This window comes from Netta rufina (genome assembly GCF_964035555.1).
Source record: "Netta rufina genome assembly, chromosome: 24".
Taxonomy (NCBI): Eukaryota; Metazoa; Chordata; class Aves; order Anseriformes; family Anatidae; genus Netta; species Netta rufina.
The window spans coordinates 3,225,433-3,253,097 of record NC_140148.1 but is presented as its reverse complement, the minus strand read 5'-3'; the positions used below and the strand labels follow the sequence as shown (position 1 = coordinate 3,253,097).

At 43.1% G+C, this 27,665-nt stretch overlaps 1 protein-coding gene across 2 annotated transcripts in view; it reads left to right on the top strand.

The window, feature by feature from the left end:
• The window catches only part of MAP3K3 (mitogen-activated protein kinase kinase kinase 3), a 42,545-nt gene extending 16,623 nt beyond the window's left edge, over positions 1-25,922 (top strand). The window contains exons 6-17 of one of the 2 annotated variants that reach the window (XM_084301373.1): positions 394-507; positions 3,967-4,087; positions 8,040-8,173; positions 8,835-8,896; positions 10,631-10,698; positions 10,956-11,048; positions 11,871-12,062; positions 13,903-14,051; positions 15,913-16,044; positions 16,918-17,047; positions 18,694-18,871; positions 21,318-25,922. In XM_084301373.1, coding sequence (XP_084157499.1) covers positions 394-507; positions 3,967-4,087; positions 8,040-8,173; positions 8,835-8,896; positions 10,631-10,698; positions 10,956-11,048; positions 11,871-12,062; positions 13,903-14,051; positions 15,913-16,044; positions 16,918-17,047; positions 18,694-18,871; positions 21,318-21,546 — 1,602 coding nt within the window. In that variant the 3' untranslated portion in view covers positions 21,547-25,922. Of the gene's footprint in view, positions 1-393; positions 508-3,966; positions 4,088-8,039; positions 8,174-8,834; positions 8,909-10,630; positions 10,699-10,955; positions 11,049-11,870; positions 12,063-13,902; positions 14,052-15,912; positions 16,045-16,917; positions 17,048-18,693; positions 18,872-21,317 lie in introns of both variants that reach the window. The other variant, XM_084301372.1, reaches the window with a different exon arrangement.
• The last annotated feature ends 1,743 nt before the right edge of the window (positions 25,923-27,665 follow it).

Sequence of the window (27,665 nt, the reverse complement as noted above, 5' to 3'; positions counted from 1 at the left end):
TTCATCTCTTAGCTGAAACCTAGTTTTTGTTTGATTGTTAGGTCTGGATTCATAAATATTCAGAGACAATGTTCTCATCAGGGAGTCAGCCTGTCTCTGACTTGTTCTTAGCAAGCAATGAATTCAGGTAGCAATTAGTATTTTGTGGATGTTGCCTTAGGGAAATTTGCATGAGGTCAACCACTTTTCTGATGGTATGGAAGGAAAGCTCTGTATAAAAGGACAGTAAGACAATATTGTGATGAAAACTTGTGGCATAATTGAGCAATCAGAATCCTATTCTATATTCTGATCTTACTTTTATTTTTTACGTCTTGTTTAAATTCCTGTTGCAGAAGTAGACTCTTTTTTCTGTTCGTTCTAATGATTTTTTTTATGTTCTGTATTTTGCAGCTATCGATTCCTCTGAAAAACCAAGATGACCTGGATAAAGCAGTAGATCTCTTAGACCGAAGCTCTAATGTGAAAAGCCTTAGAATATTACTGCTGTCTCCGGACAGAAACCATGTACGTAACAACTTCTGTGACTGCAGCAAAATGTAGTCGTAATGGTGATTTTATCCAAGCATAATAGGAATTAGTAAGATTTTTCTGCTTCAGAGACACACATGAATATGTTTATTCTCTTTGTTTTGGCTTTACCTATGGGGGAGTTTGTTTTGTTGTTCTTTTTTTTTTTCCCTTTTTCTTTTTTTTCTGGCTGCAGCAGGTGTTTAGGGACTAAACTATTGAAAAGAGGTTTTCAAGCTGTAATTATGAAGGATGTTTTATGTGGAGTACCCAATGACTGTATGCAGAAAACTCTTGATGAGTTTGATTCATAGAGAGCTTTTTTAAGTTTCAATTAGTAGCACAGTGTCAAAACTGCACGTAATTATCTTGTCTTTAAGAAAGCACAAGTTGTTCTTGAAGACAAGCTATTAGCAATTTTTTTTTCTGGATGGAACGCCTCAGGATATACCTGATGCTTTTCCAGTTCTGTGGCTTAACTGCTTTGAATCCAGTCTTGCTGTGTAGGAACTGAGTTGCTTTTAGCTGATAATACACACCTAAGATGAATTTGACTGTCTCGGTTCACTGTCCATCATAAGGGGCTGTGGCAGTCAGTGACTATCAGAGCAGTTTGCACTTTTCATCAGAAAAGACTGTAACATAAGAAGTAAGTCAAATTCCCAAATATGCCTATTTTAGGCAGTGAATTGAAATACGAACTGAGGAGGGCATAAAATGTCCCAAGTTTCTTATACTGCTGGTCTGCACGTGAACTCTGTTCACTCAGGCTGTTAAACCAGTGCTTTTGGGGTGATTATTTTTGGTGATTTTTTTTCTTTTATTTTTAGAATAAAAGTTATCCAGCTTTTAAAGCCAAAGACCCCTGGTAGCTTAGATATCTGATTTGCAAATTACTAAATTTTCTTGAACAGCATGACACAAAAAGCTACACTGTCTTGAAATCTCTGTTGATCGTAGCTTGTCAATCTTGAATGTTCATCCTTGTGCAAGTTCTGCAGGCTGTGAGCTCCAGCTCTTGGAATAATCACTCCTCTAATTCTTAGAGCTGTCAGGGGAATTAAATACACTTTGTACTATTTTTGAAATTGATGATCTATGCTAATAGACAAATAAACACCATCAGGTGTATTAACAGCAGCTTCTCAAACGTGCCAAAAGCTGGAAGGGTACTGGGGGAACGATGATGTTCTTTGTCCTATGGCCTGTCCCTAAGCATTTGTTACTGGCCGCTCTGAAGACAATGCTTGGCAAGAAGGCCTTTGGTCTGACCTAGTGTAGTCAGACTTTGTTCTGTGTGGTCAGGAAATGGTCTGGGAAAGGTGGCCTCTACTTTTGGTATTATCCAGTAAAACAATCGTCTTTTACAGCCCTCTTAATTCCAGTGTCTTGAGGCTACAAACCAGATGTTATATGATACTATCTAAACTTTACGTAAGCCCCCAAGACCTTCCTACAGTAAACACTCAGTAAGTCTCATCCCTACACCAGCCAGTAGCCAGTACTGTGGTGGTGTCCTTTTATTAGCTGTTTTTTCCTCTTTTGCTCAAAGCAGAAACAAACAGCAAAGTCTTCAGTAAGTGCCACTGTTTCCCCCCTCTCCTCTGACTTCCTCTTCATCTCTTGAGTTGCCTGACAGGAGAGCCCTACATGTGATAAAGCAAAAGCCCACGAGCCTGAAGGAGGTTTCTTGGCTGCATGATCTCATCCCACTGAGGGAGCGGGAAGCATTATTTTTCCTGAAGTACAGGATGCAGATTTTGTTTTAGTTGTGCTCTTTTTCTGGGGATGGAAAGGTAATGCCGTGACTTTGGCACTAATATGTGTATAAAACAACTTTCCAGTGACTAGTACTGTGAGCCTGTCTTTGTTTTTATTAATTTCCTTATGCCTCTTACTGTGGCTCACTTGTGCTCTTTCTTATAGCAAGAAACTCGCTCCTGTCATCCTTTCTTTCTCTTCAGAAACTAATGGGAAGAACTGGTTAAGTTGAACACCTAGAGTACTAAAGGGAGACTGTCCACATAACTGGTGTGACCTTTGCATCTGTTATTCAGCTCCCATGAATGTATTCATGACGGAGTTTCTGCAGTTTAAACCAGGCTCCCTCCTTGCTTGGTGCAAAGGATTTTCCTTTTTAAATGACCAGCTGTTTGATGGTTTTACTTTTTTGATTCTACAGCCTCACACCTTGTTTGTCAGTCCTATTCAAGTAAAATTCAAAAGAGAGGATTCATTTCCTTGGGGTCTCTTTGGTTCAGTTTGTCTGAGTAAAATAAGTGCTTCAGAAGCATTCAATTCTGTAACAGATGAGAGAGAGGGCATATCCTATCCTCTTGTAAAACTAGGTACTTTAGCACAATTGAAATCAAAAATCCCCTGGTCTTGAGCACCTGCTTGGTCATGTATAACATCTCATTTGCTCGGGGGAGGTTGCCAATCCACAGTATTTCAAATATTTGGACCCTACTGCAGCATCCTCACACAACTGGTGCCCAGGATCAGTATTCACAGCAAAGCTCAGTTCCATGGTAAGAGCCCACGTTACCTGTGCAGTCCTCAGGGAGTGTGCAGAGGGGTTTACTCCCTGGAGCTCCACAAGTGAGCACGTTAAAGAGTCTGGTTTCAGCATTTAAGCCTTGCAGTTTCTCTGAGAGAGCTCTGCGTAACTGTCGCACAAGGAGGACGACAAATTTCCTGGGCAGCTTCTTACTGTAGTGAATTGCAAAACCACCCTGTGGTTTCTCTTTCTACAAAGCATACTCGAGTTACCCCTTCTGTCTTCCTCAGCAAATGCAGGAGAAGTCCTGTGGCACGTCTCCTTTCACTGCTCTTTCTGCTTTGAATGAAAGGAAGGCACTGTGGAAAAAGGATCTTTAATTCGATTACATCCATGTAAGTGCAGGGAAGGATGAGTGAAAGCAACGCAGGCAGCATTCATCTTGTAATCTCCCAAGTCTTTGTGCTTTCAAAGTCTAGGATTTATTTTTGCCTAGGCTGATCAGTCAGCTCTCTTAAAAAATGTGGGGAATCAAGTTGCTAGCTTTCTGAAAGAGTGCAAGATTCATAATTTACTGCTGCTGGCCAAAGTGGCTGGCAAAACTGCAGCTTCTTCCGTGGTCTGATATCAGAGGGTGATCTGAGCCCCTTTCCTGTTAGCTTCACAGGTAGCTGCTAAAGGAAGACAAACACTGAGACCGGTAAATCCTGTGTGTGATTTGAGGCTGGAGGGAAGCATGCTCTAGTTGTTTGACTCCTGTTCTACAGAATAATTGCAAAGCTTCCTCTTTTGCTGCCTTTATTGTTTGTGTTCTTTGAAGTAATAAGACAGCAGGCTGTAGGGCTGGTTTTCAGCTACTTTCTTGCTACTAAACGTAATGTTTTTGAAACTGTGGCCAGATTGCTTGAGCTCCTCAGTCTCATTTTGTTCTATTTCACTTTCATTTTACCCAACAGACAAGTTCTTCACCCCATTCTGGACTGCCCAAACAAGTCAGGATTAAAACCTCCCAATCTGTGGGGGATGTGAACACACCCTATCAGCAGCCAGAACCCAGAAGTAGGCATCTGTCTGTCAGTGAGTATTTTTGCCACTTCTGCTTGTCTTTATTTTGTGAAAATTACCTTTTGGGCACTAGGATTTATGGTATAGTGTTTATGAAAGCCATGAGAAATTGAAAGGTTATTCTAGGACAAGGCTGTTCATTTTCAAAAGCTCTTAATATGTTTATAATAGAATGTTTCAAAGTTCCTTACTAAGTTGTTGAACAGCTGAGGAGCTGCTAAAAGGGATGTGTTAAAGCCAGATTCATTGAGGTTAGAAGTTTGGAAAGCTTACGTGAGTCCATTAAGCTTTTTTATTTAGATTGGCAATTTCACTTCATGAAATCTAGATTTGATTTTTTATTTTTTTTTATTTTTTTTTATGTTGAGTTTTGGAATTGGTGCTTGGTCCTGTAATCAAGCATTTTATGAGTATCACAGGAATTGCCACGGCGTATCTAACCGCTGCCCTACATACAGAGTTCCCTTACTTTCCACTCTCCTAATTACCTATGGGTAGAGCACAGGCAAATACGGTAGGTGAGTGGCACAGCTGCACAGAAAATAATTTTAAAAATTCAATGTAATATGTAACTTTGTCTCATTTCCTTTGTGTTTGTTAGCTTAGTGAATACATACTCAGTGAGAAGGTCCACGTAAGACTCCAGTAATGCAAATAATCTAAACGTGTACGTTGCCAAGTACTATCAATTCTCATAACTTCTAAAAGTTAGTGTGCAGAGTTTTAGAGAAGGAACTCACTGACTGTGTGTACATGTTGCAGAACGTATGATGTACCATAGTGCATTGATTTACATCCACACGCATGCATTTCATCTGCATGGTTTCTACCTGTGGTAGGTTTGGCTGAGTCGTCCCAGTTTCTCATGATATCCCCCTGTATAACTGTAAAGTACTGTTGAAAGATGCTCAAAGATGCTAAGATTTTTATATTAAAAAAATAAAAATAAGTGTCTGAAGTTCCTTCAAAGATTTTTGGGTCAAAACAAAAAGCTCCGTGGTTTAGAATCTGTGTCCTCTGTGTGAAACCTCAGTGAGCTGTGAAAGAGCAGGAAGAAGGTGAAGGTGATAATAGGGATCTGCAGCCTGAGATGGTGTTCTGTGTAAATGACTTTTGCTTTAAAAGTGAGAAAAGCTGAAATTTGCAGGAAACAGAAGCAGAGGATAGTTGTGTTTGCTTTAGCAGCTATTTTAGGGCTTTTCAGGCCCAGTGCTTCAGCTGACAGGTGCTGCAAATCACAAGGGCAGCACTAGGAGCTGGGAATGTCAGTGTTGTTCTGTTTCCAAGTTCTAAACCAGCTCTCTCTGTGGAAGAGGAGTGCTTCAGGTTCATTAAGTGTAAACTTGAGGCGTAATCTTAACCATATTTTGTTTAACAGTATTTGCAAAGCAATCCTGGTGTCAAATAACAAATCTGATTAAATTAGTACAGACAGTCCCATACTAGGGGCCCTAAACCAGAGTCAGATTCACACTGCTCTGACCAAAGTTAATTGGGAGAGGAAGCTCAGTAGAGAAGGACTTGAGAACTGGACCAGCAGTTCTCTAAATTAGACTAATTTAGCAAGTCTTCTGTATCTTTTCTGGAGTCTGCTGATCCCCTTTTACACAGTTTGCTTTTGTGAAGTAGCAAACAAAAACAAAGAAGTGCTATAAGCTGAAGTACGTCTGGGACTGGTACAGAAAGGGTTTACCCATCCATTCTAGTTTGAAGTTAACATGCATAAAAAGAGCAGCATTCCTTGGTCCTATAAGGCAAGCAGTGATATCCATGCTTGTCTGAACACCACGTTTCTTTTTTTTCAGACAGATTCGATGCCAAAAATATTTGATTTTTAAAAATCTTTCTCTTTTGTTGGCATTCGAAGGTATCCAAATCATGATGCCAAAGCTAACAGACTGTACCGCGTGTCTGTCATGGGGAAGCGGTACGGTACTAAGGGGCCCCTTCTGTAACCCTATTGCACAGACTCTCTCCTCTTATCCTGGCTTATGAACATTTTCTGATTAGCCTGTCATCAATCATAAAGGCACTAGTTTTATTTTCTGAACATGTCAAAGTTTCAGGCTGCTACCTTATTAAGAGGTCCAGAAGGATTCCAGTTTTTCAGGAGGTCTTATAGTAAGTTGGCAATAGCTTAGCATTAAATCTGCTCCCTCTTCCTCCTCTTTTCCTATCTTTGATTTTGGAAAAAGAGCGTACCCTTGTTAGCTAGCATTTCAGGCACAGAAACTTCCCTGTTCGTGACATGTCGTGAGATGGAAGTCGAAGGCAGAGTAGAACAGAAGGTGTTTGCAGGAGATCCATCCGTGTAGTTCCTGTCTTCTGAAACAGGCATGCCTCGAGCCCGCTGTCACCAATTCAGAGGAAGTCAAGATAAGTTTTATTTAAAAAAAAAAAAAAAAAAAAGAAAAAAAAAGAGAAAAAAAAGTTGCTAAGCATTCTGGCAGCACTTGTGTTTTTTCCACTCACTTCCTTTGGTACGCATTGATTTAGTGCCGACTTCCCTTTCCTGCCCAGTGCTGGTGGCCGGTCCACAATAGCGGCTGGGCTGCTGCCAGCAGGACTGGGGCTGCCTTCGGCCAGCCGTGGTGGCATTGTCTCGGAAAGAGTGAAAGTGTGCTCCCGTGACTCACTCGGTGCAGCCACAAAGCACACTCGCTTGTTTATCCCTGCTGCAGTTGGCTCGTGCCATCACGTGAGCTCCGCAGAGCTGCTTGGAAAATCAGGTAGTAGCTCAGCAGATTTTTGTGCATGCAGTCCACCTCCCCGCCGCCTGCTCTGAACCATGCCAGCAGAGGGTTTTTTTTCCTCTCCGCAGCCCTCTGAAAGGTGTACATGCTGGTTTTCGGCTAGCTTCTGCCAATGTTTGCCTTCACTCTTTATTACAATAATTTCTGTAGAAAATATTTTCCTTGGGAGAGGATTTGCTGATCTTCACCCATCTTTCGTAGCACCTGAGTACACACAGTTAATTAAAGACAGTGTTGTGAGGAGCACAGCTTGAGAGCTGATCTTAAAACGCTGTCTCTGACTTCATGGGTGACCTTGGGCAGATCGGCTGGACCATGGCATTTCTTGGAGCTCACGACTTAATGTGGTGGGAGCCGCAGGTGGATGGGTTACTGCAGAAAAGGGTTTTATTCCTTCCTGTTTCTCAAGTATCGTCTTTGAGATCAGCAAAGAAAAAGCAAATCCCAGGGGCTGAGCTTTTCTGAGAGGCACAATAGAAACTCCTTAGGCAGTACCATAACAGATGAGTAAAATGTTTTTCTCATTGTTTTCTTTTGGCCCCTAAACATACACGCTCTGACCATTTACCTGTCTCATAAATGAAAATTGCAGAATTGACCTCTGTGTGTTTTTGCCCAAGCTAACCGTACAACTTCAATTTCACATAGCAGGACAAATTTTGGGGTCATTTACAAAGTTACCAGTCTTCCCATGGAGCACTTAAATTGCTCCGTATCGGTACGATCAGCTGATGATAGCTAGCAGGGATGGTGTTCTCACTCAAAGGAGATGACACTAACTGAGGCAAAGTTACAGCCAAGGCAGAAGATCGATTGCTCTGACCAGAGTTTTGTCTAGTGATTAGCAGTGTAGTGAAGTTTGTGCCCCTGTTAGAAAGCCAGGAAGTCCTGAAGTCCTCTGCCTTCCCCAGGATAATGAAGTTATGCTCAGAGGATTGAGCAGAAGAGGTTAGAGACAGGTGACAGCTCCTTTAGGAGCTTTGCCAGCAATTTTCTTGTAGCAGCTTAAATGGAGCCACAGGAGCTCACTCACCAATTTGCTTTTTTACATCACACCTCCTGGTCCCACTCCAGACTATAAGGCTTACTCCAGCATTGCTGTGATCAGAGAGATCTAACGTTAGAGGTGAATATTCGGGTTTTGTGTGCATGCACATGCTGTCTCGTTTCAGTAAGCATCAGTCTCAAAGATGTCCTTCTCTCTGGCTCAGGTTCCCAGAACACAGGCCGAAGTTCACCGCCCCCTGGGTACGTTCCAGAGAGGCAGCAGCGCATTGCTCGGCAGGGTTCCTACACCAGCATCAACAGCGAAGGCGAATTCATCCCGGAAACCAATGAACAGTGTGTGAGTATGAACATCGGGGTAACAAAAAGGAAGCCCAGCAGTTAGGGAATTGCTGCTGCTGTCTGGGCCCTCTCTTTCACTCCAGAATAATCAGTAGTTGTAGCTGTGTTAGCAGCTACTGGTGTTGCCTTGTTCATTCAAGCCGTGCTTCAGACCTCAGTGCCTTTGTTGGACTACCAGAAGCTGTTGCATTGGTTATTGGGCACGGTCTCTCCACCTCCGAATGAACCCTGCAGTTCTGGTGGCATTACACATGTATGCTCAGGTTTCCTATGGACCCTCTTGCATTTGAAACTGCGGTTTCCATTGAAAAAAGTAGGAAGTAAGGCCAAAGGGCAACCTGCAGGTGGGGACAGCAATGCAGTAGCACCAGCAGAGACTGTTTCTGAAATTACTTGTGCTCAAACCCAGCACGCTGGTCGATTTACTTTAATCGTCACAGCAAAGTCCTTCATCACCCAAAGCAACGCCGTGGCTCAAATTCAGTATGTGCTTAACAGTTTATGTGGGAGTTGTAGGAAAAACATACGCTCCAAATAGCTTTAGACTCTCCTCTTCCTCTGGACATCCTCCAGGCGAGCAGTAGTGGACTCTGATTCTCTTGTGCAGCCTCATTTAGTCATCAGACTGACGTTGCTGTGTGACTTCTTTTGTGTTGCAGATGCTGGACCCTTTAAGCAGTGCTGAGAACTCGGTGTCAGGAAGCTGTCAGTCCTTGGACAGGTCAGCAGACAGGTATAGGCTGGTAGGAACTTACGTGCTCAAATCAAAATACCAGTTGTACTTCTGCAAAAGGCTATTTTCCATCTCAAGTTTTCTTGGAGAGAACTAGGAATTTATTTCCTACCTATATCCCAATATATTTCTTAGAGAGAATTAACTGCATCTTAAGGCTGTTTTATTTTCTGGCAAAACCATACACCAACAACCTGGTGCTTCAGTAGCTCTGTGTTAGAAATACAAAGTTCTAAAGTCTGCCGTCTGCGTGGAGCCTGGGCTCAGAACATCTGGCTGCGGGGTATTTAAATCTTTTAGACAAGGCTCTACTTGTTCATTTGAAAAAAGAAAAAACAACAACCTATTCTAAGGTTACACAAATATATCATTACACCAGATTCCTGTGCCCTGCAAGATACTCTATTAATTCCTCAGGTAAATGGGGGGGGGCTCTTCTTTTGGTGAAGTTAGTCACAGTCTGATGGTCTAGATCTTTCTCTTCCCTTCCTTTGCTGGTGGTGGTGCCCATCTCCCGCAGGTATTAGGATCAGTGCTGCCTTTGAACATCTAAAGTGTGCGTGAAAAAGGCTGAGAATTTTTAAGTGCTTCCCATGTAAAATCAATAATCCGAAATAACCTAAAAATCATAAACTGAAATGCCCCACTTAAGGTTATGTACGGACCGTCCTAGAAAGAGTATTTTTTTTACAAAGACAAGTCCTTTTCTTAATTCAAGGAATCTAGAAGCTACAAAATTAATTTCTTCCCCATCAGGCTTTGATTTGCGGGAGAAGGAAAGGTGCACATGCCCTGAGGTGTCAATAGGCAACTGTAGGTCCTATTAACCTGAATAGCAACCATGGCTTCCCATATAGGCTTCACCTTGTTTCTAAGGTTCTTCTGAGCTGGTTCCTATAGGTAGTGTAAGCATTTATGTTGAGGTTGGGTTTTGTGTCCATCTGCTTCTTCCACACAGTTTGAGTCACAAAGAAGCAGTTAAATTAACCTCTGTGTGCACACATTTACATTTATTTATTTATTCTGTGTTTTCTTACCTGTCCTTCTCTCCCCTTGTCCTTTGCTGGTGTGGGTATCATCTGGGGAAGCTGTTTTTCTCCTTGTACACTGGTTTAAACATAAAAATAAGTGTAGGTAACCTGGCTTTGGTAAAGATTAAGTTTGTGTAATCTCTTTAGAGGTGTTAGAGGCCTTCTGCCAAGCAAGAAGCTGCACTTAGGCTTGCTTTGAGGAGTCCTGCTTATTGGGGAGAACTGTAAGGTATCGTTGCTGTGGTTGGGCTCATCTGCTGCTGGTAGAGAGGAAAGGGAACAGAAGTTTTCAGGACAGGAACTCTTAAAACTCACGATGAACCTCTTAGGGCAGTGAACCCCTTTCTCTCCTGCCCCGTAAGCAGTGTACAAGCGGTGTCCTGTTTTGCTCTTCCTCTCAGCCTTGGATTTAACCTTCCATTTCACGTAGCTGCAGGAAGCATTAGGTTTCAAACCATGGGCTGGGGAACCACTGAACGAGTGACACAAACTGAACAGAAAGGATGCCTGCCCATGCTGGGAAACAGTCTGGGGCTAAGCCTGACTTCGTTTTAGCATTAAATTATTGTAGGGACACCAGCTTGAGAATCACTGTTACCGATGTGCAAATACATTAGCTTGTATTTTAAAGTCCTTGTAGGTTTCTCTCCAGCTGCTAGCAAAACTTACTCTTGCCTTCTTTCTTTAATAGTCCTTCTTTTCGGAAGTCACGGATGTCAAGGGCACAAAGCTTTCCTGATAATAGACAGGAGTTCTCAGGTATGTCAGCGTCCAGTATAAAGAGTTCTTGATCCAGACATTTCTGCTGTTTGCTGGCTAGCCTCCATGTTTGCTGGGATGATAAAAATAGAGGAACTGGGGATATGTTGATTGAAAAGTGCTGAAGTTATTTATTTCCTACATCTTCCTAAAAAAAAAAAAAAATCAAAAAAATCTGCTGTATCAGGAAAATTCTGTCCTTAGAAAACGTGTGCTTTCTGAAGGACCCTCACTTCTCTCTTGGCATCTACTTCCAGACCGCGAGAATCAGATTTATGACAAAGCCGGGAAAGGCGGAACCTACCCTCGGCGCTACAACGTCTCCATGCAGCACAAAGACTACAACGATGGTGAGTGGTGTTCACACCTTCATTCCAGACTTAAAAAAGAAACTGAAGCATTGGCAACCTCCAGGGACCAGCAAAACTTTTCAGGAGTCTCTGAATACCCTGCTCCGTGCAGTTAGTGCCCGAGTTGCTGCTATTGTGCATGATGCTGCACATGATGCTTGTCTCTTTCCAAAGGGACACAATATTTCTTTGATTATTTTGTCCTTTCTGCATATATCCAGGCTGATCTGTGAGTGGTAAGGTTGAGCATTGGACATATTTATTCCTACCTGAAGGATTCATCATGCTTCACTAGTTCACAATGCAAACTTGGTGCTGTGTATTTTAAAACAAGATACCAGGGACACAGGCACAGCTCTGCTAGGCAGGCTTTAAGGAAATTAATTTCTCCAAGTTCCATAAGAGGCGCAAATTCTCGTAATCCTTGTGTGTGTTTTTCATTTGCAAGTCCAGGCACGTTATTTAGAAAGTCATTCTGTCTGTGTGGTTGTTAACAAGCTTTGGAGCTTGTGCGGTAGCTTGTAAACCAAATTTTGCTTTGGAAGGCAAGTTCTGTTTAGATCTTGATAGAAGCACAACAGCTCCGAGGACGTTACAAAGTGTTCTCTCCCCTCTGCCTTGGGAGTCATCCAAAGCTGTGCTGAACTCAACATCAGCCCTGCGCTGTTACATTTTTGCATATTGTCTGTTTGGTAGTAGGTTGTATTTCATGGGAAAAGAACACAACGTGTTTTTTCAGTCCCTTCTCTTCAGTGCTTAACTTCCAGCCGTTACCTCCCAGATGTAAGGATGTCATTCAGAAATTTTACCATTTTTCTCCAGGTCGGAGGACGTTTCCCCGGATACGGCGTCACCAAGGGAATCTTTTCACTTTGGTGCCTTCAAGTCGTTCCCTAAGCACTAACGGGGAGAACCTGGGCCTGGCATTGCAGTACCTGGACCCCCGGGGGCGCCTGCGGAGTGCTGACAGTGAAAATGCCCTCGCTGTGCAGGAGAGGAACATTCCCACTAAATGTAAGTGGTCACTTTGATGCTGGAGAAAGGCTTCCTGAGGTTACAAGCAGGCAGGGCTGTTAGAGATGAACTCCAGATCCAGTTTAGACTATAGCTTGATTTTTAACAAGCCATTCCAAACCACATAATCACGTGGCTGTGTTTTGCCACCAGGCTGTCTCACCAATGAGAGGTCCTTTTTTTCCCCTCAGTTGAGCTGGTTTAGAAGCTGGTGATAATCTTTGGTCAAACAACAGTCCAGGAAGGCAAGTGCTGCTTGTAAAGCATTTTTAGATCTGTATAACCAGCTGTTTTCTACTGCCTCCTATTTTGGTAGTAAGGTTTAGCAAGCCATATTATAGTCCACAGTAACATGATCGTGTAAGAAAGATTTTAGGAGTTTGCTGGGCTTGAAAAAATTCAGTAGTTAAGTAAAAATATGTAGGCTTGCATGTGAGATGGCTTTTCCTTTAGAAAGCATTGGAAATTCAGCTAAGAAATTAAAAAAAAATAAAAGTTGATTGGATCTAGATGATGTACAGGATTCTTAAACCAGGCAGACAAGCTTATTTTCTTGATACATTAACATTTATACTCAGGCTTGTGGATTACAGTTATTTTACAGTTAAGGACTATTTATTTCACTTGCTCCTTAGTAGAAAGATGTACTTCTGTATTTATAACATCCCTGAGTTGTTTTTTTTTGGGGGAACGTTTTATTATTGTTTTAAAAAAGGGGAAAGAGAGCATCAATCATTAGTAATGAACTTCAGCGATCCCATACAGTAATTTAGGGATCAAAATAAAGACATTAAGCCAGCAGAGCAAGCAACACTAAAACACCGACTGGCAGTAAATCTGATTAAATTAGACATGGCAAAGCTAATCTCTGAGCTCTTCTGTATTTTCACACTGTCCAGATGGCTGGTTCCTGTCTGTGTTTTTACAATTTCTTGTTAGATGCAGCATAATTGGAAGCATCGCGCTGCATGTGTCTGGTAGCGTCTTTCTCAAAGTTTGAGTTAAAGCACTGCTCTCTGAGTAATGTGCTGTGGTGTTAAGTGCAATCTGGAAAACTGGGCTCAGGACTTTCTGGGTCAGGAGGCTGCCACTTGTACAGTGAGCTGGCCAGTACAGCAGAACAAAGAGAACTCGTAATTCCCTGCTGACGTAACCTCCTGCTGCTTTAGCTGGTTCTCATGTGTGTTTTTTAGAGTCTTAATTGTTCAGCAGGTGACGAAGATACCTTCACTGTTCTTAGGTTATGTTCCCTACCATACACATTTCTAGTAGGGAATTCTTCTGTTGTAGAGATAGCCTTGCAGTAAAATCCTTCATGCAGGAGAAGGAACCCTAAAATAAAGAGTAGTTGGCAAAGAACTCAGAAATTGTGTCCTTCACATTGTCCCAGAAGCTTAGCAGTCATTCTTAGACAGGTGGGATTGATTTAGCAAGGCTGAACCAGCTCTTCTTCATCTGGTGTGTGTAGTACATACATATCAAGGGTCGGAAGGTCCTGTTTAGTTGCTGCCCCATCTCTTAAGATCGTGGTGTTGTAGAATCCACCCTGCTGGCAGAACGAAATTCCACCAGCCTCATTTAAAACTTGTCTATAGCGTATCTTTGTGAAATGTTGCACAGTTTCCCTTTGATGGGATGCTGTGGCCTGGGAGTCTGGATGGTTGAATTCTGCTCAGAGCTCTGCCACTAACTGATGCTCTGAGAGTCCCTTTCATGTCTGTTTCTTCATCTGCAAAATACCTGCTTCAGTCTTGCTATGATGGGAATCGATCTTTGAAAAGCTCACCATTATCTATAAATAGCACAGCCAAAAAGGAGAATTTTTCTGCTGTTTTTTTAGCTCCGAGTGCTCCAATAAACTGGCGACGAGGAAAACTGCTGGGCCAGGGTGCCTTTGGCCGTGTGTATTTGTGCTACGATGTGGACACGGGCAGAGAGCTCGCAGCTAAGCAGGTCCAGTTTGACCCAGAGAGTCCTGAAACGAGCAAGGTAATTGTTTTTGCAGCTACTAAACTTTGCCATGCAGACTTTGAGATCCTGTAATTTGCCTATATCTGTCTGCCCTCAAAAGCTGGTATCATTATTTAGTTTGTACTAGGGTTTCAAATCATGTGGAGAGGAATAGGAGTCATTTAAAAATTGCTTTTCCGTATTATTAACTTCAGTCTGAAACTAAAATCCATTTTCTGGCTTCATTTTTGGCTGTCTATTCGCAACTTTTTGGTTTGTTGCCAGGTTACTTGAGGAATACTAGACTGCCCTGTGTTCCTGGTTAGACACGGATGTGAGTGAAACTAGACCCAGAAAGAGCAGGACTTTTTTTTTTTTTTTTTAATTAAGAGAAGAAAAAAAAGCTTCACACACTTGCAAAACCCATTTTCTGGGCTTTTATGGCTTTCTGGGCCCTATATCGAGCGTATAAATTAATAGTTGCCTGTTTCCACTGCTGAATTCTCTTTGTCCTCAAGATAGACTGAACTGTGGTGTGTAAATTAAGCAAGAACATGGTGTGACAACACAGTAGAGATTGTGGTGATGGGAAGGTGTACCTTGAAACTGTACAATAGCAAATGATTCCATCACAGTGAATGCAGATGGATTGACTGTTAGATTTTTGCTACTATTTGAACAAAGAACTGATTTCCCAATATTAAACAAATCCACTCTGAGCTGAAATAACTGATCCATGAAGATTTAATTATTCTGACTTTATGTGAAACGTTGATGCCAAGAGCAGGCCTAACTTGGTACGTTGTAAGTTGTACCATGTCTCTGCTGTAAATCAGACAGTACAGCTGAGCCAAGGAAGATCAGGCTGGAACAGATTTTGGAGGCACTGAAACTCCAAACCTTGAACTATCAGTTGGCCCCATTGAGCTCCTTCCTCTGGTTCCATGCATCTCTGCAGCAGCCAGGTCCCTGCTCTTGGAGAGCTGTATCCTCTCCTAAAGTGAGAGGAGCAAATCTGGCAGCTTCCAGCAGCAGGGGAGGAGAGAGTTAAGTAGGACTAATTTGGGGGAAATCGTCGTTCCTTTTTCCATAAGTCCTCGTGCTCCAGTGCCTTTGATGTTCAGCCTGTTTGTTCCCTGGATTCAGCAAGAAGCTGATACTTTTCCTGGACAACAAACATCTCCGATTCAGTCTGAAGCTGTTGGATAGCCTTTTTGCCTCTGCACTACGATACCCTGTTGTTTGTGGCAGACATAAAGCAGAGAATTAGTTTCACGTGCATAGCTGCAGATTCCTTGAAGTAAATAAGAGGAAACTGTTTCTAAGGTTGATCCAAGTAAAATCATCAACGTGAACCATAGCAGGACTACATGAGAAAAGAAGTCGGGAACTTTTAGCTCCTGTAATCTAGCTATCTAATGGATTGGGGTTCTTGCAGAAAGATTCCTGGCTATTCTGTAGCAATGTGTTCAGACCTTTTTCGTAATTAAAATTAAAGCTCGCTGCCATCAACTTAGTGCTGAGGAGTAAGGCTATTGCTGTGTTGTGTGCAAATAATTCTTTCCATCAACTTAGCTGGAGCTATTGAATAACTAGGTGACAGAATCAAGGCAACAATGTTTTTTGGTTTTGTTTTTTTTTTTTTTTTCCTGGTACTAAACTCATATATGATACTTCTGTTCTATTTCTAACATCTGCACTGCTACTACCAACTACACAGGAAGGACTGACTTGAGGCATTGGTGAATGTTTGCCTTTCCCAAGAGCTAGTTGAGCCAATGCCATGGATTAGACTGCATCAGTGTAGTAGTGGTCTCATCCTGACAGTGATAAGGAAGGATTTATGAGGATGGAATATTCCTTGAAGCTAAAACTTTATTTTCTCCTTCAACATCCGTAGGAAGTGAGTGCCCTGGAGTGTGAAATTCAGCTGCTGAAGAACCTCCAGCACGAGCGTATTGTTCAGTATTACGGCTGCCTACGGGATCGGGCAGAGAAGACCTTGACCATATTCATGGAGTACATGCCAGGGGTAAGAGCTGGAACAAAGTGAGAGAGGTGGTTTTGTTGATTCATAGTAAGCTTTTGCTTCATCTATGTAATCCATCAAACACTGGAACAGGCTTTCTAGTGAGGTGATTGATGCCCTTATGCCTGTCAGTGTTCAAGAGGCATTTGGATAATGCTCCTAATAATACACTTTATCTGTTGGTTAGCCCTAAAGTGGTCTGGCAGCTGAACTTGGTGATGTTTGTAGGTCCCTTCCAGCTGAAATATTGTATATTTCTATGTTGTGTCCTGTTAGGTATGTTCCCTTCTCATAATGTGTTACATTGCCACTGACTGCTTGCTTTTTATTCATGCCCAAATCACCTCTTTTGTTTTTTTTTTTCCTAACGTGTCTTGTAGTTGAAATACGTTCTGTTCATTCATCACTAAAGCTAATTCTTTCCTTCAGTCTAAATTTGTTCTGCCAAAGTACTTGAAAGAACTTGGGCCAACTTGTAAATTGGGCTAACTGAATTAGCAGAGTCATACAGTGCAGCAAATTAGCTTAAAAATGACCCTGCAAAAAGGGAAACCTTTGACCCGGATCTGTCTGCTGAACTAGTTTATTGCTTGTGTCCACAGACAGTTGTATCAACACAGTGAGAGGATGGAGGAAGCGTGAAGAACCTCCTCAAGCTGTTTCTGCTGTAAAGCCAGCTCCTTGCTTTTCTCAAAATGGGCTTCATAGGGCAAGAAGTTCTGAGAGCTTCACAAAAGGGCTTTAGAAGAGGCCAGAACTCATTACTTGTGCTGGTTGGGTATATAACACAGTCGCAGCTCTGGGAATTGAATGGAGACTGCAAGATCTGTGGTTTGTCATTTCTTTGCCAATCTGTTCTGTTTGTTTTTGGTGCAGGGGTCAGTGAAAGACCAGCTGAAGGCATATGGTGCTCTCACGGAAAACGTAACCCGGAAATACACTCGCCAGATTCTCGAAGGAGTCTCGTACCTTCACAGCAACATGATTGTGCACAGGGACATAAAGGGTGAGATGAGCTGGTGATTTATATATATAGCACATGCTAACGGAATTCTGGGGAGAAGAAGCCAAATGTTAAATATTCGGTATCCTGGTTGTGGCTTCTTACTATCGCTTTGCTCAGATATCCCTTTTTGTCTTATATCCTGTCCAGGTCTTAGGGATGGAGATATTCTGGGCTGGGCGAGGGAAGTTGGGCTGTTCTCTCTACAGGACCTGGGAGCGTGGCAGTTGGTGTTTGTAGTAAGGAAGACTGGAAGCCTCTAATTCTTAGGACTACTCAACTGCAACTCCACCCCAGTAAAATGAGGTTAAGTTGCCACCTGACTTTCACTGCCCCCATAACACAAGTACATTTCCCTGTTGATTCCCCTCTAATTTCCTCTCTGACCAAAGTGCCATTTCTCAGCTGTTAAGCATACCACTTGCTGTCAGAGCTCAATGCCTGCTTTTGACAATCCTGCTTACCTCAGGCTCTTGTGACTTGTCTTTCCTGCTCCGTGCAAGGAACCTCTCTAACTTTGCATATGAAACTTGCGTGATCAGTCCTTAGTTGTCCTCTTCCCAATATAACCTCATGGAGCCAGGCAGTCTCCTTAAGAGTTAATGTCAACAGATGTGGCAGACACCACACACATTTTTCTGTGCTCTAGAGGGACGGGAGCATTGCTCGCTGTAAGAAAAATATCTTCTTGTTCCTGCCTATAAATCTTCATTGCCTCCCCTGTAGGCTTGGCAAAGGGAAATGAGGTGCTGATTCTTGAATAACACCTTGTATATTGCTCGTGTGGTGCTCTTTACCAAATGATTTCCTACCGATGGATTATTCACTAGTCTGTACCCATCTTCCAGACCAAACTGTTCATTTGTCCCTAGGGTGCTGGATCACCAGACTTGTTATTCCAAATTCAGCTCTCCCACTGGGGAAGAGGAGTGGTAAAGCCATCTCACAGCACAAATGCATTTTACTGGGGGGCAGGAGGAGTTCACCTAGGTATATACCAAATAATGGCAACAAAGGGTTCTTGAGCTTATTGCAGCTTTGGAGGAAGAATTGTTTTTGGTGTCTAAGCCTTAGCTTGTGTCCACACACGAGCTATCCTCTAAGTTTGCTTTTTTTTTCCTCTGTGTTTCATGTTCAGGACCTCTGACCAAGTGAAGTGGAGATTGACTTGTTTATTGTAGGAGTTCAAAGTGGTTTAATTAGGTACATCTGTTAACCATCGCTTTCTGGTCAGCTGGGTATATTCACCAAAGTAGTATCCAAATAAAATCCTTTTCTACACAGCCATGAACTATCTAAGCCATTGGCCTAGGGGCCCTGTATAGGCTGTCTGCGCTGTTTACAGGCAGTGTTAACAATGACAGTGCTGACTCAGCTCTCGTTTCCCCTCCCCCTTTGCTTCCTTGTGTTTTTCCCCTGAAGTTTTTCCCATTTGCAGCCATTAGCAGTTGGCTTGTCTACAGCCTGAAATAAAGAAATGATGTTTAGCAGGTCACCTGAGGCTTAACAGGGTTGAAAGCCATACCATGAGCATGGGTATTTCTGGGCTGGATATCAGCTTCGTAGGCTGCAGATCCAACAGCTGGATTGCATGAAAACATCTGTCTCGATTCTTTCTTTTTTTTTCCCCCCTTCTTTCTTTTGTCCAGGAGCCAATATTCTCCGTGACTCTGCTGGGAATGTGAAGCTTGGGGACTTTGGGGCCAGCAAACGGCTGCAGACAATCTGTATGTCTGGAACAGGCATCCGCTCTGTCACTGGCACACCGTACTGGATGAGCCCAGAGGTGATCAGCGGAGAGGGCTATGGAAGAAAAGCAGACGTATGGTGAGGGATCGACTTTCTTTCTGTCAATCAATTTAGAGCTTTTCTGGAGTAAGATTATAGAGATATATACCTTATCCCTAAGATAATAGGCATACACATCCTGTTATCCCTATATATCCAAATTCAGATTTCATCTGGATCAAAAGTGCGAGCAGTTTAAGGTGAACTTAAGAAGTTGGTTTGAACTTAAGACATGACCTGCTGCAGGCTGAGCTTTGCAATGTCAACACACAAGTGCCCATTTAGTGTTTCCATAACAATTTCCATTCGTTCCTCCCTCGAACTGATAGCCAGTTCCCTAACTTTCTGGTGCGAGGTTTCCACCCTTCTTATATCCCTTATGTTGATAAGAGACCAAAGTTTGTTTGGGGAGAGTCCATTCATTTTGTTTTAAAATGAGAGGTATGCTTATAACCCTGGAATTGAACAGAATTTGAGTATGTTGACAAAGCTTTAAAGGAAAGATGCCCGAACCTGGAATAACACACAAGGTACAGGTCAGATCAGAGGTGATCTGAAGCATGCATGAGTGGAAACTGTAGCCATGCTATTATTGGCATAGCCAAGAAACAGCCTTTTTCGAAAGGCAAAAGAAAATGGTCCTGTGTCAAAATGTTAGTTTTGGAGGCTTTAAAAAGGTGAGATTATAAAACCAAGCTAAACGACAGCAACAAAAAGTAAGTTTGTGTCTCAACAGTAAAGCAAGGCCTGTGCTATTTCCCATACAAGCAGCGAGTGGAAACAGAGCTGAAATTTTCTCATATGCAAAGAGTTAAGTTCTGCATAGTCTCCCAGTTGGGATGCTTTGGGAGAGAACGGAGCACGTGCCCTTCCCCCTGGATTGCTGCAGTTGTGGATTTCCTCTTGGTGCTGACATCGGTCCATTCCCATCAAAGAGACGCTGCCGTTGGCTGGGCTCCAGTTCCTACAATCCCCATCGTTATTTAGGGGGGTCAGAATTTTCCAGCGCAATGTTAGTCCCAGGGTGGATGCGTATGGCCAAGAGGCTCAAAGACGTAACAAATCTAGCCACCTGGCTTTCTGCCACTGCTGTAGGCCCCTCTCCAATTTTCTTTTTCCTAAATAGCAGAATATGTGAGCTATTTGTTATTGCTGGAGTGACTTGACATGAAAAACATTCCTGCTGTTTGCTGAATATCTTAAAGAAACCGGATCTGCTTAAACGGTATAAATCAGTCTAAACAATAATATATCCCTGCTTGCTCTTGAGCAAACCCCCAGCACTTCAGCACACATGGTTTGCATTTTCTGTACTCTCTTCGAGTAAGTCTTAAATGGCTGGAAACCAGTGTAAAATTTTCACGTTGGAGTTTTAAACCTTGTCAAGAAGTCGTTTCTTGCATATTCACTGGGTTTAATTCCTTTCCTTCCTTGTCTTGGCAATTGTTGCAGGTCTGCCTCTGAAAATGTCTTTTCTTTGCATTTCACTTCAAAAGAAGGTGTAGTTTAAAGGTAGACGAAGCAATTTTGCTTTTTTAATGGAACAGTGTGATCAGAACATAAAACTGCATGTTCGATGTTCATTAGCTGCCTTTCCTTAATCTGTGGCCTTGAGGAAGCAATCAGTCCTTTTTGTACAAAAAAAAAAGGGTCACTGCTGTACTACAGAAACCTGTGAAAGTTTCGGTGTCACACTTGCTTCAGAAAGGTGGCTAAGCCGTGTCTGTCCTCATAATCACATTCTTGCCTTGAATCACTGCACAGAGCCCCATTATAACTTCACTCGTTTTTCCCTAACGTATCGATGTATCTGCCCTACTGGCATCTTCATTTGCTGCCTTTTCAGTTTGGAGCTGTTAAGATTTTAATTACTTTTTGACTGTGGCAGATGCTTTGTGTCTTATGGAGATGTGAGCTTTCTCATGTGGGTATTCTGAGGAAGAGCAATGAAAAGGGGTTTTGCCAAAATGGCTTTGTGGGGTCAACCAGCTGTGATTCACTGGACCTTAGCTCAAAGTCAGTTTTCTGCCCTGCAACCCAGCAAGTGCGTTTGAGATAGCAGCAGCAGCACCTGAAATACCACTGAGGTCCAACAACAGCTTCAGGGGCATTTTGTGTGCACCTCTTGTCCCCCGTTGTTAATACAAATGTTTCCTGAGAGTAGAATTTGGGCGAAGGAGAGCCGGACAGATGGCGCTTCGCAGTTCTCAGAGCAGCAAGAACCCAGAGGAAACCAGGCTCCCTGTCTCAGCACTTTATTGCTAGGCTGCCAGCGGTAAAAGCAGCGATGCTGGCAGATCTGGCCGTGGATCTGTGCACACATGGCGTTTGCTGAGCACAAAGCCATTTTATAGCATTTTCAGGGCAGAGCTGTACCTTGGTGCAGCCTGTTTGGAAGTTCTCTCTGAACACTGAGCGTTATTGTGGCAGTTGGTTCTTACTTCTTTTTTTTTTTTTTTTTTTTTTTTCCTGTCTGCCTTTCCAGGAGCCTCGCTTGTACTGTTGTGGAAATGCTGACGGAGAAACCACCCTGGGCAGAGTACGAAGCCATGGCAGCCATCTTCAAGATTGCCACCCAGCCAACCAACCCCCAGCTCCCTTCCCACATATCAGAACATTGCCGGGACTTTCTAAAGCAAATCTTTGTGGAAGCCAGGCACAGACCCTCTGCTGAAGAGCTGCTCAGACACCAGTTTGCACAGCTCCAGTACTGAATTACCTCCCTCGCTCGCAGCTCCTGCTGGGCTTTCGGTGCCCCGCCTGGTCTAGTTGCAACTGCCCGTCGTGGTGCTGCATCTTCAAAATGCCAACTCAGCTGTCCTAGTCCTTTGGGGAATTTATGCCAGGGAACCTAGGGTCTGCCCTCGTGCCTGATACCTTTGTTTGCTGGACTAATGTTTGTTCTACCGACAGCTGTCCGAACAGAGCTGCATTTTTGCCCTAGTTACCTTGATGTGAAGCTGTAGCTGGCTGCATGTTTTCTGCAGGCCCAAGAATGGGAATCTACGAAGTGTCTCGCCGGTTGAACCTAGAAGAAATCTGAACCAAAGTGGGAACTGGAAGAGCTACACTGTTCAGAAACGTGCAATGGCTACCCAGACCAGCTTTCTCCGAGTGGCTCCTCGTGTGGGTCACTGCTTTCCAGACTTCTGGGGCTTTAGAGGCATCTATAGTACATGAATCCAGCAAAAAGCCATGTGTCATTGAGCATGCGCTCACTATATTATATATTTTTCTCCTTAAGTATTCAGCATCTGAAGGTGTTCAGAAAATATTGATTCAGAAGTATGTGAATAGTGTTATTTTATAATGAAACCATGGATTTGGGGGTGGGGGTGAGGGAGGTCTTTCTAGCTAAATGTCAGGATAATCAAAAAAGTTTCAGCAGAATGCAATCACTCTAGGGCCTAAGGCAAGGGCTCTCCCACTGACGTTAGAAAAATCCGGAGCTTGATTTCCAAGGCTTGATCTGTCCTAGCATTAAGGCAGTGCTGGTAAGCTTGTGTCCTCATAGCCAACAAATCTGTGTCCCTGGTTCATCTCCCTGAGACTGTTGGGTCTAAACAAATCCCTTGTGGAAGGGAGATGTGCAGAACAGCTTTGTGTTGTACCTATCTTTTTGGCTGGTAACTTTTTACCGTCCCTTAAACCAAAGATAGTTTACCTGGTGTCCAGGAATGTACTTCAGGAAAAGCTTACGAGTTTCTTTGATGGCCTGGCCCAATGGAAAATTACGAAAATAGGTTGCTGTTTTTTCACCGGGAGAATTTGCTGGACACTAGTTTTACTTGTGCACAGTAAGCTAGAGTCAAGGTGAACCCTTCAGCGAGTGTTTCGTTTTACAGGTGTGCAAGTGTTCATTTAAGGTTTCTATAAAATATTTTGGTCCTATTTAAGTTTTTGTACAAATTAAGTAAACGGTGAAACAAGGAGAACACTTGTAATGGTAGCATATTTGTGAAACCAGACGAGAGAGTTGCAGAGATCCCCAGACAGGTACCAGCAAGATCTATCCAAGTCATTCTGCATTTGAAGTGTTCTACATCTCTGATAGCAGATTTCCTGATGGGGCACCCACAGTCCTTATTTCACATAGAAGAGCAGCAGTTTTTAAGTGCTGGGGATTCTTGGTTAATTAATACGTTTTCTGTGTGAAATGAAACTAAGAGAAGAAAGCACATTGCTAGCTCAAATATTGCTTTTTAGAGCAACATCAGAGGTGTTCTGCTCTTGTATTGGAAACCACATTATCGGTCCACATGCCTCCCCCACCCCTCCTTAAAAAAAAAAAAAAAAAAGAAAATCACTTTCCTAATGAAGTAAAATTAACAGGAGTTCATTTTAAGTGAAAGCTCTTAGCAGGATAAGGCAAGTTTTAATGAAACCAAGCTCCTTAAACACCCAACAAATAATATGTGAAATTAGAAGAGGGAACTAAAAAGAAGAAAAGCCCTGAGAGGCTTTAACAATCTGACGTGGTTTTTCTGTGCCGAACTCAGAGCAATGTGTAATCAGTGAAAGAAAGCTAGTGTTGGTTTCCCTTTTGGCTCTCCTGCACCACTACAAGGATGCACTGTTTAGGGTGCAGGCACTTAGGGGGATTTATTTTTTTTTTCAAATGAAAGCCCTTGTTCTATAATTTATTTAATTCTAGTGAGAGCACTTCTATTGATCTCTTTAAAATCTGGATCTTGACTCCAAATTGTCCAGACACATGGCCTGACTTTTGGCCTGCACTTCACTGTCGCTTGCACCAGAGGAAGGTGAGGGCGTAACACTACTGTTCTGTTCGGGGGAGCCTTTTACACCACTTTGCTGTGGCGTAAATGGCTGCGTATGCTGCAGAGGGATGTGAAATCCTTCCCGTAGTCTCGACAGAAGTAGGGTGGTCAGCACTCCTGTGGGGCCCGGTAGCACTCTTCAAGCCTTGCAACTAGCACCTGAACGTACCAAAGATTGGAATCTTTTATTTTTCACACTTGAACCCGCAGGCGTAAAGCAGCGACCTAGACTGCAGTGATGCTGTCCGTGTAGGTTTCTCTGTACCCTCGGCTTGTCCTCACCAAATCGAGACCTCCTTCCGTGGTCTTTCCTTGCCGTCCCACGCATCGTGTCTTGGGAGAATAGGGCATGAGGAAATGGTGTCACTTTTAATGTTTCGAAGCAACTAAATCCTCAGGATCTGTTGTGGCTTTTACCTCATATGCGGCATGGAAGGCTGTGCCAGAGCAGAGCAAAGAGCGTCGTGGGCTGATGGGCTCAGTCCTTTCCCCGCCAGAGCTTCTGGGCCTTCCCACCACCTATGCTGAGATGTGCCTACTCTGTATACACTTGTATTCCAGTCTGTAGGAAGGGAAGTCAATAGCAATTGTACAGTGACAAGAGAACATGGGGTGCCAGCTTGGACTTCTTGTATTCCAGTACCTGACCCAATGCCACCCGTTCGGCACAGGAACAAGCCAAAGCATTACTTGTATGTTTGGAGATGCACTTTTATGAATGTAGTTTATATCGCTCTTTTTTAGCTCTTTTTACATCATGTAAACGGTGATGCCTCATACTTTTTTTTTTTTATTTATATCGTAAAAGATCATATTTGGTGATTTTTATATATATCGACTCGACTGTTACGGGGTAGGGGGGAGGATGGGAAATTAATTTGACGCCTTTATGAATTTAAAAAGGAAAAAAAAGCAGCTGGTTTTGCAGAGAATTTGCTGATGGTTTATAACAAGTAGAGCCAAGCCAAAATGCGTTCTTTGTTTCCTCACAGCTTTCTTGATTATGGAAAAGGAAGATCACGATTCCTAAGTCCACAGCTATAGCGAATAAACACGGGGCCAGCATTTATACTGTGGTCTCCTTATACAGCCCCGACATCAAAAAAGTTTCAAGTGGACGTAAATGTAATTATACCTCTAAATTGAATCACATCTGGCCTCTTTATCCTGGCAGAATTGGAAAAAAAAAATGGGGATAAACTTGTTTAGGGGAGAGCAGAGGAGGGAGTGCCAGGCTAACAAAAAGCTGTTGTGTCCGTTTCAAATGTCATTTTGTGTTTTCAGCTCTTCCTTCCTGGGAGGCAGATACAGTGAATATTTAGTATCGCAATTCTTGATGGAAGGTGCTGCAAAAGTGGAGAAAATTCTGTGTAAAATAATATAGGAGTGTTACTATCCTGAAATAGTTGTGAGTCTGAGCAGGAAAATGTCTGATTCCCATCAGAGAGGAGCTTGAGGGAATGGGGACTTTGGCTATCCGTGAGCTTGTTAGGAAGCAAACTATTGGCATTTTGGTCTTGGTGTGACGATTCTGTGCATTCCAGGTTACCAGCTTCTTCTCCACTACATCTGGTCTTTGCCTATTCTAATTGCTGTAAGTTGCAGCACTTTGGATTTTTTCACATTTTTGGAGTTGTATTCCAAAGAACTTGAAGATGCTCCAAAGAGGTTCCTTTGCCATTAATTACCAAAACAAATCAACCCAAAGGGAAATTGGTACCTGCTCAGGTGACACACGTTATTTCCAAGTGCCAAGAGAGCCAGGATAACTTGTGAAACCTCAGTAACTCTATCCCTGCTGTACAGGCTTTCACTGGTAGGCAGAGGCACATTTAAAGCTGTGCAGGGACAGCTGAATGAGATCCCAGTGACTGGTTATTAGGTTCATAGCTGCTGGGTGGAAAGGTTTTATGTATTTGAATATGTACAGGCCTGTGGCTGTCACCTTGGTACCTGCCCTTGGAGCTGGGAGTATTCAGTCTGTCTAATATTCAGAGGAAAGATTGGTGTTGTCTGTGGTTTAATGGTGTTTGGGCTTCAGCCCTCTAAACCCCAACCTTGTTCAGGAGCAAATCTCACAAAACAGCTCTGAATTCCCCAGTTAGAAAAGGCAGATGCCTAGGAGGCAGGTTCGAAAAGGACATTGTTGTGTGTTAACACCCGTCTGACACAAACCATGCAGAGCAGGGAGAAATTGCTTTAACCTGGATTGTGCAGAAGACCTTGAACCAGTAGTCTATATATACCGACCGGGGGCTTGCAGTGCAAAGCCAGGCCAATGTATCGTTTTATTTACAATAAAATTATCATTTATATGAAAGTCTTTTTGGTGGTTATTTGCAATGTAGCGTCTGTTGCTTCCCATGTAAATGATGCTTCTGTATAAGTAAATAAGGTAACAAGTTTTCCTCCTAACCAAGGACCTTAACTGAAGGAAGAAGTCTTTCTTTTCAGGAATTTATATTTTGTGACAGATGGAGAAGTGTCCTATTTATGAAGTATTGCTTCTTGGATCGGGTAAGTATCTGTCATCTGCAAGGCTGCCTCTGATGAAGGTCACATTCATCCATTCCCTCTCTTCAAAGAGGTAGAACGGCTCTGTCTAGGTATTTCCACTGCCCCTGTTGTAGTGTAAAAATAGCTGTCTTCAGCTACTCTCCTGCAAGGTGAAATGGTTCGTTAGCTCTTCATTTGGAGATGCTTCTGATGGAGAGCAGAAGCTGAGGCTTATGTTTGGATTGTGCTGTGGTGGTGAGTTCTTCAGTCCAGGCCTGGGTCTGTAAATGGCCCTAAATCATCGGTGCCTACAAGGGCAGATTGTCATCATGTGTGGGAGAGGGACCTGGGCAGTTCACAACAAGACTGAGGAGGTGGTTTGTGTGGCAGTGTCTGCTGTGTGTGTTTTACTTGGGAGTACCCCTGAGGAGGTAAGGTTAAGTGGGTAACTCCAGTTCTAGCTGACGAAGCTCAGCCTGCTTGGGAATGTGTTTATTCTATGTACCTGGAAACAGTTCCTGAATTGTTCTGCCTTTGCATGTGTTGCCATTTTAGACAGCAAAAATTTGGAGGAGTGTGGCCTCTGGGCTTCAGGCAAATGGGAGATTCCACGAGGTCCTCTGCCAGAACTGAAGCCTCCTAGCAAAAGGGGGGGAATCTGGGTAGCCTTGCATTTGGTGTGCTAGGGATTTGGGACAGGGTAAGCTTAGGTGTCCTGGAGTAGGGCAAGGGACTGGGTGACCACATTTCCAACTATTTTCAGGCTTTATTTTTTTTCCAGCATACTATCTTAGGAAAGGACGGAAATAGTGCTCCTATAAAATTCGTCTACACTACTTGCTCAGATTCTCATTTTTTCCTGGTACTGTTCTCTCTGTTTATGTGTCTCCTGGTCTTCATTGTTGCTGCCACTTGAGCACAGTGGTTTGAATGCCACCAGCGTCCCCTGGGATGCTGATTTCCCCAGGCCCTAACCACAGCCTTCCCTGTATCCACAGCCTTTTCCCAGGCCAGGCTGTAGCTAGTTGCTATGCCAATTAAATACTGCAGTATTTCTTAATGTAAATTATGAACAGATAAGAACAAATGGGTTAACAAGCTGATGCAATAAAAGCCCTGGTACATGAAACAAGTACGTGCGTGGCACTTGTGTGCTCTTCCAGAACAGCTGAGAACCAGACAATTGAAGCTGTCCCAACATAAAGATGTCATGTGGAATTAGAAATAACCATCTGCCGCTGCTTCCTGACACCCTCTGTGTGTGTTAGAACCTGGACTGAAGGAGAAATTTAGAAACCTGCAGGCCCTGAAAACCACTGTTAATGGAAGAGCCCCTTCCCAGAGACAATGCCTTCGTTCCCCTCCCCACTCGGTATGTTGAGCGGTAACATTTTCCCACTCTACTTTGTGCTGTGCAGCCTCACCTCAAGCACTGTGTGCAGTTCTGGGCACCTCAGTACAAAAAGGACGTGAAACTATCAGAGAGTGTCCAGAGGAGGGTGATGAAGATGGTGAAGGGCCTAGAGGGGAAGACATATGAGGAGCGGCTGAGGGCA